Genomic DNA, 13,072 nt, shown 5'->3' on the forward strand with positions numbered 1-13,072 from the left:
GCATTCATCTTTAAAATGTTCACAGCAATCAATGTCTTTAATTGAGCAGAAAAGCATACACAGATATAGAAATGTTTAGTCCTAGCTGTGGCTCCTGACGATCATCTTCAGGGATAAATTTCTACAATGGATGTTTCAATTAAGACAGTAATATTTACTGAAAGGTAAGCCATAAATGTATAGCCACTGGAAACATTATTGAACAGAAGTAATTTATGCTGCGCCTGGTGCACTGCATTTTCCCGCTGCTTTGATTTTATCAGCATTTGTCAATTAATCAACATGAACCTTGTAAAACATGTTCTCTTATTAGCTGGAACAGGCAATTGCTTGCAGACTTTGCAGGAGAGGTCATTTAATAATTTGCTAATTGTGCAAAGACAGATTTAAATTAAAAATAAAAAAGGTAAACTCTCATTGCCACTGTACCTAAATAGGACTTTGTTTAAGCTTAGCCTTGCCAGTTTAAATATCGTCAATGGTTTAATTTTTTAAAAAACTTCAAACGGCAAAGAAAGATTAAGACGAAGACCAACTTAGCTCCAGGTTTTAAAAATTTAAGAGCATTTTTGTTTAAACTGTTGCCATTTCAAAGAGTGACTAGCCTTGAGGCTATAGTGATAAGACAAATCGACTATATTTTATTGGCAGAAAAGTGAAGAGAAAAAAGAAAAGGCAAAAGAAACAGGAAATGCAGCAGCACAAAGAGCAATCCAGTGGTAAAGTTCTTTCTTTGCTTTTTTTCCCCTTTTTTACCTCAACTCATTCTTCATTCCTCTAGATGAGAAGTCACCTCCCTACTTTTGACTGCTGGTTCATTTTCAGTTCAGTAAGTGAGAAAGAAGCTGAGTCAAGCCCCCTCTTTGGGTAATCCATGCACCAGTACACTCGCCAACTCTCCTGGCAGCCAAGAAAGTACTTGAACTCCGAGCAGCATCACCACCAACAAGCATTCTGCAGCCATCTAAACGGACGCGACTGAGTTTAAAACGGGTAACATACCTTGGAGAGCAATTTCTACACTGGGGTCTGCAGGGCTGAATCGAGAAATCCGCACCATCTTAGAAGTGTCAGTGAAACTTAAAATGAAATGGCGTGCCTTAAGGCATTTCTAAGAGTAAGAATTTTGCACAGAGTTCACAGAGACAATGTTTGTTGAATGAAGATGGGCCTTGCCAGATACAGTGTAGGCAAAGTGCTTCGCTGCTGAGCTCCTTTTATAAGAGTTGAGAGGCCCAAGTCGCTCTCTGCCTGCTCAAACTGGCTTATCAATCCGTTCCATTCCATTCTGTTCTCAGTTCTAAATAAGTCATTATTTCAGGCACATTTCCCTAAGCAGACGCAAACACTGTTTTCCAGTGTGAGACTCCCTTGGGCAAATTAGGTTTCTTGGAAAAGGGTCAAGGAGCGATCAAACAAAATCCCTCCTAGAAACAAGCGGTTTCAGGGGACACTGTGATTCATGCAGGCTGCAAGTCACATTTTATCCACTGCTTGGGCAGTAATGTTCAATCTGACAGGGCCAGTTATGGGGAGCAAAATCCTGCTACCTGCAGTTTCTTTTTAAGGTAATAATAAATGGGTGTATTTCTTATGGAAACAAAACTGATGATCATAAAACAATCAGTGGAAAGTTTCCTTTTCTAATATTTTGAATGAAAAGGTGTTAAACACATTTTAATTTCTTAATAAAACTGTAGTAAAATAACTTTCATAAGGCAAAAGTTCATATCTTCAATTCTCACAGTCTTCCCTAACAAACATGAAATACTTTTAAAATAGATACTTCTTATTGTATTTGTTTTTTTTTGTTTGAGTCACAGAGAGAAAAGTCCCTTTTATGTTCTTTTAACACTTGCTTTTATTAACCTCAGCTTCAGTCAGCTCACTTCCATATATCAAGATTCTTTCTACAACCAAAGAGACAACAGGTAAACGCAAATGTGGGAAGGGAAGGGAAGCTGCTTGGTAACATAATAGCTGCTCCCTGGCAGGAGTTACTTCTCTCTAAAGCATATTAAGAGGCCACAGTGAAAGATGAAAGGATGGAATGGCAGGTTTTCACTTGTTTTTGACATTTCAGAATACCGTAAATAAGTTTGTTTCGATTCAAATGGTTCCATTACCTCGGAGGTAATGGAATCATTGTAATAGCAATGGAATCATTTGTAATAGCTAATGAGCAAAAATTGATCATTTGTAATAGCAAGTTTGGAAGTGTTCAAAGCTTGTGCTTAAGGAGTATTATTGGCATTCAATATAGTCATACGATATTAAGCAGATTTACAGCCTTCTGTGTGGTTATCCCTGATCATCTTTATTTAAAAGTAAGTTCCGGCTGATGAGGTAGCTTAGTATCCTCATGGATTTTGGCTTGTTGGCCATCCCCAGCCAGAAAATCGGGCTCTGCTGGACACCCTCACACCTCTCCAAATAAACCTTAAATTTGCAAGGTGAAGTGGGGGGTGGCAGATGGCAGGAAGAGTTCAACTAAGAAGCTTACAAGGGCAGTTTTTTAAAAAAATGTACCTGGGGTTTTGGTTTTATTCAGGTACGACGAGGCCAACAGATCAGGAGGTGACTGCCATTGCGAGGACAGTTTGTCACAGTTCCCAAGAAAAGCAGGCATGTCAGACCATACTGGGCCACCAGGGTCAATAGGAGGCAGAGGAAAGAAGGGGAAAATGTGGGCAAGGGCCTTTATTATGGTTTCCATGGAAAGAACAGGCAAGACAGAGTAAAGCAGCTTTAGGACAGCTAATCTGAGTAATTTCAGCAGGCTCTGTGGTATAGGGGGGGTTCCTAGTCATGCAGTACCTGGCCCTGGAGTGATTCAGGGCAGGTAAATAGTGTTCTGGATCGCAGGAGCCTGATAAAAGGAAGCAGGTAGTGGCATGGACTCAGGATTGGTTGGCTTGAATATCAAAGGTGAGCTCACAGGCAAGACATTTACTGTCTCTAGGAATCAGCTGACCCTGGAAGGTTGAGCATCCCAAGTCCACAAGGCCCCAAGATGTCAAAGCATTGTAAAATATAGAAATTTTTAAAACAGCAACAACATGATTAATAGAAGCCTGTCTGAAACACTGCTATAAGAAACCTGAAAACAGAGCTTTTCAAACTTGACTGTCCACAGGGATCACCCAGGTATTTTGTTAAACTGCAGATTCTGACTCATTAAATTAGGTAAAGGTTGAGACTTTGCATTTCTCATAAACTTCTTGGTGATGTTGGGACCACATTTTGAGTAGTTAGAAGGGAAAATATCACTAAAGGTCTTCTCTCTGGCTCATCTTCTGTCAGGAAAGGGGAAGGATCTTACATACCGAGTCCTACCTTGAACCAGACGCTGCAAGGCATTGAACATATAGATTTGGTCTTGTTTTGCTTTAAGGGCAGCCTTTGCTAGTGGGAAAATTATCCCAATTTTATAGGTAAGGGAACGCAGGCTGGTTAAGTAACCTGCTCTAGGTCATTTAGTTAAAAGGCAGAAGATATAAATGTTATCTGGCCTAAAAATCCAACTTTCCCCCACCACAATGTAAGTACACATGGCACTGCTCTGATGGAAAATAAAAAGTCTGTTAGTAAAGGCTTCATAAAATATAAAGCCCATGAACTTGAATAGTGGCCCATTTATAACTTGACTTCTGGAAAGAAGAGAAATTCAGAATGCTATTGATTATCCCACAATTAGAAGTAAATGGTGTTTATTAATAAGTTATTATTTTATCACAGCCTTCACAAAACACTTTAAATGGGATTCCCTATAAAACCAGTGTTTTTATTTTAAAAAGATACATACATGTACATGGTAATATATATACAAGAAAAAGTGAGTCTTGCTCCTAGTCTCCTACTTCTACTGCTCACAGACAACTACTGTGAAGTTTGTATAGCCTTCCAGAACTGTTTCTATGCAAATCATAAACGTTTCTCATATAAATTCATTCATTTGGTTATTCTAGGCACTTGGGGAAAAGCAGTAAATAAAACAGACAAAATCCCTTGTGTACATTATATGCCAATATGAAGATAATATCACAAACAAATAAGTTATCGATTATGTCAGATGGGGATAAATGCTAATGGAGAAAAAGGGGAGACGGGACAAAATGTTTTCAAGTACGAATTCAGTAGTTAAGGAAGGCCTCACTGGAAAGGTGACAGTTGAGTAGAGACCTGAAGGAGGTAATCCTATTCCACACTTACTTTTTCCTTTAACAGTATGTATTAAATGCTTCACCACAGCAGGGCTTACAGATTTCTTTCTTTCTTTTCTCTTTTCTCTTTTTTCTTTTTCTTTCTTTCTTTCTTTCTTTCTTTCTTTCTTTCTTTCTCTCTCTCTCTCTCTCTCTCTCTCTCTCTCTCTCTCTCTCTCTCAGGGCTTACAGATTTCTTTCTTTCTTTCTTTTCTCTTTTTTCTTTCTTTCTTTCTTTCTTTCTTTCTTTCTTTCTTTCTTTCTTTCTCTCTCTCTCTCTCTCTCTCTCTCTCTCTCTTTCTTTTTTAAAATTATACTTTAAGTTCTGGGATACATGTGCAGAAGTGCAGGTTTGTTACATAGGTATACATGTGCCATGGTGGTTTGCTGCACCCATCAATCCGTCATCTACATTAGGTATTTCTCCTAATGCTCTCCCTCCCCTTGCCCCCCAACCCCCAACAGGCCCCAGTGTGTGATGTTCCCCTCCCTGTGTCCATGTGTTCTAACTGTTGAGCTCCCACTTATGAGTGAGAACATGCAGTGTTTGGTTTTCTGTTCTTGTGTTAGTTCACTGAGGATGATAGTTTCCGGCTTCATCCATGTCCCTGCAAAGAACATGAACTCATCTTTTTTTATGGCTGCATAGTATTCCATGGTGCATATGTGCTACATTTTCTCTATCCAGTCTATCATTGTATCTATCTATTTATTTTGAGATGGAGTCTCTCTCTGTCACCCAGGATGGAGTGCAGTGGCATGATCTCGGCTCACTGCAACCTCTGTCTCCTGGGTTCAAGCCCTTTTCCTGCCTCAGCCTCCCGGGTAGCTGAGATTAGAGGTGCCCGCCACCACGCCTGGCTAATTTTTGTATTTTTAGTAGAGATTGGGTTTCCCTATGTTGACCAGGTTGGTCTCAAACTGCTGACCTCAAGTGATCCACCCACCTCATCCTCCCAAAGCGTTGGGATTACAGGCATGAGCCACCGCCCCAGCCTACCTTATTCTTTTTTTTTTTTTTTTTTTTTTTTGAGATGGAGTCTGGCTCTGTCACCCAGGCTGGGGTGCAGTGGCCAGATCTCAGCTCACTGCAAGCTCCGCCTCCTGGGTTTACGCCATTCTCCTGCCTCAGCCTCCCGAGTAGCTGGGACTACAGGCACCCGCCACCTCGCCCGGCTAGTTTTTTGTATTTTTTTAGTAGAGATGGGGTTTCACCGTGTTAGCCACGATGGTCTCGATCTCCTGACCTCGTGATCCGCCCATCTCGGCCTCCCAAAGTGCTGGGATTACAGGCTTGAGCCACCGCGCCCGGCCCCCTACCTTATTCTTTTTAAAGTCTCCATTGCACTCCATTGTTTGCATGTGTCATAATATTGCTGGGCTTTTGTTATTTCCATAGGCGGATGTTTTAGATTAATCCTGTTATAGTCTGTTAGATGATCATTTGAATGGTTATAAAAGAGACTTGGGGCTTGTGGTATAAAGCCTGATTAAATAGAAGGAAACCTAAACTAAGCATGGGAAGCTATGAATGAACGTCCCAGCTGTGCTACGCTTGCTATTATCATTGAGGATTTGTGGACTTCCTTTTTTACTTTCCTGTTCTGGCCTCATGACAGGGTTTCCATTTTCCTGCCATATCTTAGGCTGTGCTGTTGTCCACCAGGCCCAGGGTCAGATGTAGGTGATTCTTCAGTTGGAGACCTAAGTGACATCCTTCCCACAGCAACATCAGTGCCAAGCTACCTGTCACCTTGCAGAGTCCAACAGTGACATCCTTCCCACAGCAACATCAGTGCCAAGCTACCTGTCACCTTGCAGAGTCCAATAAAAACTTACAACCTTTCCACATTCCCCACGAAGGAAGTATAAGCAAACTTTTAGGGCGCAGTTTACCCTCTGGGTTCTGTGCATGCTCTCCATGCTTAGGAGGAAAGCACATGAGCTTCCTTAAAACAAAACCAAAAAGCCATACATCCTAGTGATGTTTACTTTTGCAGATAGAGATGTGTAGCACTGGGCCATATGACAGAGTGGATTTCACCTTTAATGGAAGATTAATTTATCCAATTGATTAATATCTGAGGCGATCCCTGGAATATGCCAGCACTCTGCCTGGCACTATAGGAGGAACAAATACCAGTGCAATATGGTTCTTGTCCTCTGGTGTTAAAGGCAATACAGCAGAAATGAAAAAAAAGGGGAGAATACTATTATCCGGGGTCCCTCAAAGATCCCCCAGAGAGCTTTTAGAGCTAACATGTAAACAGGTAGGGAAGTGTGCAAGGGATGAAGGTGCTACAAGGGGACCTTGGTAAAGGATAAGTGTATGTGAGTGTGTGTGTTAGGAATATGTGTGAATGGAAGGTGAACAATAGTTGCACTACAAGCAAAGGCCCAGATAAAGGAAAATATAGGTGTTATATAGGAAACATGAAGTAGCCCTGTTTAGCTTAAAGAATGTGGGGAGTAGGTGTAGATGACAGGAAATGTTGACTGGGGTAAGACTGGCAGAGGGTCCTGAGTCCTACTTTGCTATTAGATATGAGATAGATAAACGAGATATCTAAAAATAGATAAATTTTTAAAAGATTAAAAAATTACCATCAGTTTCTTCCTCTTTTGTTTTTGCTTTATTTGGTGGGGGTAGGGGAGCATTGTGCATGTTGGTTTTATAATTTCTACTTCTTTTTCCAGTAATTTTTAAAAATCAGCTTAGCATTTGTTAAAGTAATATATGCCCATAGTTTAAAAAGGTGAATAGTAATACAAGGTCTATAATCAAAAAAGAATACTCCCTTCCCCCACTTTGCCTACCACTCCCCCTTCCTACTTCTCAAGGGAAGCTTTTTTTGTTTGTTTTTTTGCTTTTATTATGAAAGATGTTTATTTTCCAGATTACATAGGTAAGACTTTCGCTGCAACCAATTGTTTTTGGTTTGGTTAATCTATAGTCTTGTCCAGCACAGGAAAACTAGCACTGTCCAGCAACTGTAACTAGGAGGTTGAATTTCACCATGGGAGAGGAAACCACTTTTAACTATGCTATCCCTATACTTAAGTACTGTGTGTATACTAATATTTATTAAGTTATCATTTTTAGAGATTACCTGTCTTACTACTACGCAGAATGAGGAAAATTTAGCACTCTGATACTATCACATGCTCCCAAGTTTTCTTCCCTAATCTTTCCAGTGGGTTAAATAGCAACTTGGGGTTAAACTGATATTCTAGTTTACCTTACTATGACCATATAATATTGTTTACTACTGAGACAAGTAGTAAAAGAGTATGTGTTTGATGTTGTTCAACATCTTATTTTTCCTGGTGTTGTCTTTTCTTTTGCTTACCTCTTTTGTGTATCTATCATTAACTGTTCATGAACTATCCAAAATAACTACAGAACTTATATTGAAACCAATTTTTTTTTTTTTTTTACACAATTAGCCCACTGGTTAGGCTACCGGATCTCTTTTTCCCTGGAGGAGCCTCCCGTCCAGCCCCTCTGGTCTAGGGGTTTTCCAGGCCAGCTGCCCACCTGTTGTCCTGGGACTTCTTTTTAACACCATCTTGCGAAATCCCTGTGCCTCTCTCCTGTGTTGGAGCCCCCGTTTCCTGGATCCCATGGTTTCCTCTTTGTTGGTTTACATCCTCATTTTTGTAGAGCACATTCTCTAGTAGCTTCCTGAGAAAAGGTACATGGGAGGTGAATTTGTTGAGACCTTGTGTGTCTGAAAATGTCTTAATGCTACTCTCATACTTGTTTGTGAGTTAAACTTGTAATTGAATTTTAAGTAAAGTGTAATTTTCCCTCAAAATTTTTAGGCTGTACTTCATTGTCTTCTAGCTTCCAGTCTTGCAGTCTCAGGCCACTACTATTCTTTTTACCAAGTATGATCTTTTACATGTGACCTGTGTTACTCCTCTGGAATGTTTTGGAATCTTCTCTTTAATCCTGGTATTCTGAAGTCTCAGAGTAAAGAACCCTAATGAGCTAATGAGAATCTTTTCTTACCCATCATTTTGGGCACTTTATAGTGTCTCAAAATCTGGAAAACAGCATTGTTCCATTTTGACAATTCTTCTTCTATTATTCCTTAGTACTTGTCTCTGAACCATTTTTTTCTTGTTTTCTCCTTCTGGCATGCCTATGGTAAAATGTGGAACCTCGTGGATTAATCCACTACATTTCTCACCTCACCCCATCTCCATCTAATATGGTTTGGCTGTGTTCCCATCCAAATCTCATCTTAAATTGTAGCTCCCATAATTTCCATGTGTTATGGGAGGGACCCAGTGGGAGATACTTGAGTCATGGGGGGTGGTTTCCCCCATACTGTTCTCATGGGAGTGAATAAGTCTCATGAGATCTGACAGTTTTATAAGGGGAAATCCCTTTTGCTTGCTTCTCATTCTCTCTTTGCCTGCCACCATGTAAGATGTGACTTTGTTCTTTCCTTGCTTTCTGCCATGATTATGAGGCCTCCCCAGCCATGTGAAACTGTAAGTCCATTAAACCTCTTTTTTAAATAAATTATTCAATCTTGGGTGTGTCTTTATCAGCAGTGTGAAAACGTTTGGACTATCTACTTTCTAGAAAGTTTCACTTCTATACCTCTGAATCATTTCATATTCTTCTACACGTTTAATTTCCAATACCTCCTTCTTATTTTCTAATTGTTCCTGTTCTACAGAATACTTTTTATTTTATATATACAACAGTGTCTCTCATCTTTCTGAAGTTACTATAGGTTTTTAAAAGCTTTTCATTTGCTTCCTGAAATATCTGTATCTTCTCTGAGCCCCTTTAGACCCTTTCTCTGTTTTGATCTCTATATTTTATTCTATATTTTATGTCAGTGGATAGCCTCAGATATCGGGTGGCCCTTCATTACTCATTTATATTTAAGAAATATATATATTTATTTCATATATATATTATATATGAAACAAATAATTCATTTATATTTAAAAACATTGGGTCCAGTTTCCAAGGGAAACCCTGAGTGTAGACAGGGTGTGCTTTTTCCTTGACTGGCATCCCTCTGAGGTAACAGAGTGGGGAATCTTACCATTTCAACAGGGACTCTGCCAATCAGTCGTTTTCTGGACTGAATTTCTGCAGATAAGAATCTCCAAACCCTTGCCTAAGGAGCCAGTCCCTAGCTGTAGGTTCCCTGGGAGCTACGTCAGGGAATAGTCCAGGAGGGTTTCACCTGTTCTTTTGGTGGAGTTTCATCTTCTCTCCTGGGCCTAATCCCTGAGTCCAGAGTATCTCTGATTCAATGTAGCCTAAGACTATCCCTGATGCTTCACACAGGGATGGGGAATTGGTAGTGGCAGTGTGAGCTAGGGAGGGCAGGGCCTAACTACTCCATATACTATGCTGCTCTGAAGCTCCTGGCAATCGATTCTCCTTTTTCCAGTCTCAAGACTCCAAAGCCTCCGCAGCGACCCGTGCATGAATGTGAAGACTTCGCTCAATGCACCTCAGCTATTCCTCCTCCATCACTGCCGTCTTCCACAAATTGCCTGACATCTCACGTTCAGTAGCCTCTCCTCTGTTTGTTCTGTCTCATTTGCTTTGTGTCCCTGCTTTATGGGTTTTTTTTGTTGTTGTTTTTTGGAGACGGAGTCTCCCTCTGTCACCCAGGCTGGGGTGTAGTAGCCCGATCTCGGCTCACTGCAAGCTCCGCCTCCCAGCTGGAGTAGCTGGGACTACAGGCGTCGGCCACCACACCTGGCTAAGTTTTTTGTATTTTTAGTAGAGATGGGTTTCACCGTGTTAGCCAGGCTGGTCTTGATCTCCTGAACTTGTGATCCACCCGCCTCAGCCTCCCAAAGTGCTGGGATTACAGGCGTGAGTCACTGCGCCCAGCCGTTTTTATTTATTTTTATTTTTTATTATACTTTAAGTTCTAGGGTACATATGCACAACATGCAGGTTTGTTACATATGTATACACGTGTCATGTTGGTGTGCTGCACTCATTAACTCGTCATTTACATTAGGTATATCTCCTAATGCTATCCCTCCCCCCTCCCCTTGTTTTTTAAAATTCCTTACTAATTTCAGTGAGATTTATTTTTTATTATTTACTAATTTTAGTGAGATTTATTTTTTATTCTTTATTAATTTTAGTGAGAGTAATTTTAGTGAGATTTCTGGAACAGGAATATATGAAAGCATGTGTTCAATCTAATAAAACCAGAAGTTTCTAGTGTTATACATTTTATTTTGTAGTTATATGTACTTATGTATTTTGTTTTGGTCTAGTTTGTTCGTCCAGAGAACTTTATGAGTTACCTGAAATCAACTACTAACCACCTCACAACTACTTTTAAGGAGGGTATTGACAAAATCATTTTACTTCTTTGTTATTTTTTAGGGATTATCAGGCAAAGTCAAGTTGACTTTCCATAAATTTTATCTTTATCCAGATAACAACATTTTGTTATCTTGGCTGCAGAAGTTTGGACAAATAATCAATTTGAGGTAGACGCACATCAACTTATCAAAAGGAAGGAAGGAAGAATATAAGGAGGAGGGAAGAAAGAAAGGAGAAAGGGAGGGAGGGGGGAAGAAGAAAAAGGAAACAGACATAAAACATTTTAAAATAGAACAGCAGGAAGACTGGCCCAACTAAATACCTATACTAAGAAAAGCTATGTACGTTCACTAAGTAACAGGAAAAATTTCAGAAAATCATCTGACTTTAAGATAATTCCAAACAATGATCACTGATTTGGAAGGCAGTTAAGGAATTTATGTCATTGAATGTTAATGGTCAAACTACATTTTATCATTCAACAGAATGTACACAAAATGCATATGAAAAGCAGTACAGCCTGCAATAAAACCTATCATATAATAAATTCTCACAATTACATGTCCAGATCAACTTTTAACTATATACTGACCCTTATCGCTCTGAATATATCTACTTTTTGGCTCAAGAATGTATGCATATATGTATGTACCAAGGTATATATGTGTGTATTCCTCCCCTCATCTCCCAAAGAAATTTATGTCTGCTTGCAGGTAATCCTTTTACTTGAATGTATGTTTATTTTCCTGATTATATTTCTTATAAATTTGTCTACCTCAAATTATGTAGTCCTCTATCCTCTGTCATACTCAATTGTGGACCAACAACTTTTTAAAAAAAGTTAACTATGTTGTCAACAACATCACTTCCAATGTAGCCATCATCATATGTTTGAGCTTAACAAGATGCTCAACTTTACAGTCAGACTGACCTTATTTTAAATCCCCCCCCTTCCATTTACTAAATAAACTCCCCAATAGGAAAATTGACATATTCTCTATTTTGCAGGATTTTATGAGAATTAAATCATACAATGCATATAAAGAACCTAGCATATTGTAGCTACCCAATTTAAAAAAAGCTATTCAAATCAGAATATGAGATGATATTGAAATCTTAAGCCCTTTAAAAGTACATCTTTTCCAAGTGACTAGTTTTTCATTTCCATTTTTAGGCATCACATCACTGGTAAGCTGGTCACCTGGAAGCAACGCATCAAATAGCCACTGAAAAGGCGTGTGCAGAGCTCTTATAGAAAATTAAGAAAATCATTATATTGATTATATTGATATATTGATTATATTAAGAAAATCAATATATTGATATCTACTTTTATATAAGTAGGGGAAAGGGAGGACTGGACAAAAACAATAAAAGAAAGTATTTGTCCCAAAATCAATCAGTTTCTTGACCCCTTTGGAATTCTATTTGTTTAACTACAAAATTAGGAGACTAGATGAAGTCCCTCCAAGTGTTCATGACAAAGAGTTCTGTGGTTAGATGATTTTGAAACATACCTCGATCATCTCATGCCTCCCCCTCCCCCATTCTTAAAGCTCTGAAACACACATGAGTATATTCAAGGCATCGGTCCCATTTTGTTTTACCTTCCATTATACAAACTTACTTGACTACAGACCCTCCCCCTTTTTTCTTTTGTTTCAGGTAATATTTATTGACATACTCTAGAAAAGACTGGATGAGTTGATCTGCAACTTCCCACTCTAACATATGTTTCTCTGAGTTTCTACAACTTCAGCTAAATGTTTTAAGGAAGAAAAGGAAAACAGAATATGTTATAATTTTTATTGATTGATACTTTCTCCAATAGCAGCATACAAATTTTAGAATGGGAGAAAAATCTACTATGATTTCAATGAAATGAGCTAGTTTTTAAGTATAGCTTAATATCTTGTCCCTATGTGGTACCATCAACATTTTAGACAGATGAACATCAAACCATCGACTGAATTGCTGCGTAGTGGATTTGATTTGATTATAAAGACAGTTAAATGACCGGGGTACCTCTGGCAATTTTGGCAATCAATAAGTAACATGAATGAACTATGTAGTGGTCAGACTGGCTACCCAGTGATCAATCAAAACAGAAAATAACTGAGATAAGTTAATCCTTAGGTTGCAGGACTCTACCATATCATCAGCATAAAACTCAAATGGACATTCATGATGAAAAAATTTTAATGCTATAGTTATACAACAAACTGCTAAAAGTATTTTTGTTAGCAAAACACTTTCATTTTTCTATCAATCTAACACTTATTTTTATCTGAAAGGAGGGTACTATGCTAAATGTCACTGGGACTAAAAGGATGTGTAGTAGGAAAAGGGCCAAAGATCCTACCAGAAAATGATCTTGGAGCCATAGGTTAGTTCTGTCAGTAATTTTCCATGTAGCTGTCAATAACGCTTTGGTTTTTCTTTGTAAAAATAACTATCCTCAGCTGGGTGCGGTGGCTCCCACCTATAATCCCAGCACTTTGGGAGGCCGAGACGGGTGGATCATGAAGTCAGGAGTCTGAGG

General features: G+C 39.0%; 1 protein-coding gene and 1 long non-coding RNA gene across 6 annotated transcripts in view; one reads left to right on the top strand and one right to left on the bottom strand.

The window, feature by feature from the left end:
- The window catches only part of ENOX1 (ecto-NOX disulfide-thiol exchanger 1), a 582,538-nt gene that overhangs the window by 246,191 nt on the left and 323,275 nt on the right, over positions 1–13,072 (bottom strand). For 3 of the 5 annotated variants that reach the window (XM_073013850.1, XM_037986747.2, XM_037986745.2), the window contains one exon: positions 7,741–7,887. The exons of the other annotated variants lie outside the window; for them this stretch is intronic. In XM_073013850.1, coding sequence (XP_072869951.1) covers positions 7,741–7,828 — 88 coding nt within the window. In that variant the 5' untranslated portion in view covers positions 7,829–7,887. The remainder of the gene's footprint in view (positions 1–7,740; positions 7,888–13,072) is intronic. 5 annotated transcript variants of the gene reach the window in all.
- Positions 590–12,769, top strand: LOC140710907 (uncharacterized). Its single transcript, XR_012092072.1, has 4 exons — positions 590–1,069; positions 8,050–8,093; positions 11,705–11,718; positions 12,196–12,769. It is a non-coding gene; the product is annotated as an uncharacterized lncRNA (long non-coding RNA).

Source organism: Chlorocebus sabaeus, chromosome 3, assembly GCF_047675955.1.
Source record: "Chlorocebus sabaeus isolate Y175 chromosome 3, mChlSab1.0.hap1, whole genome shotgun sequence".
Classification (NCBI taxonomy): domain Eukaryota; kingdom Metazoa; phylum Chordata; class Mammalia; order Primates; family Cercopithecidae; genus Chlorocebus; species Chlorocebus sabaeus.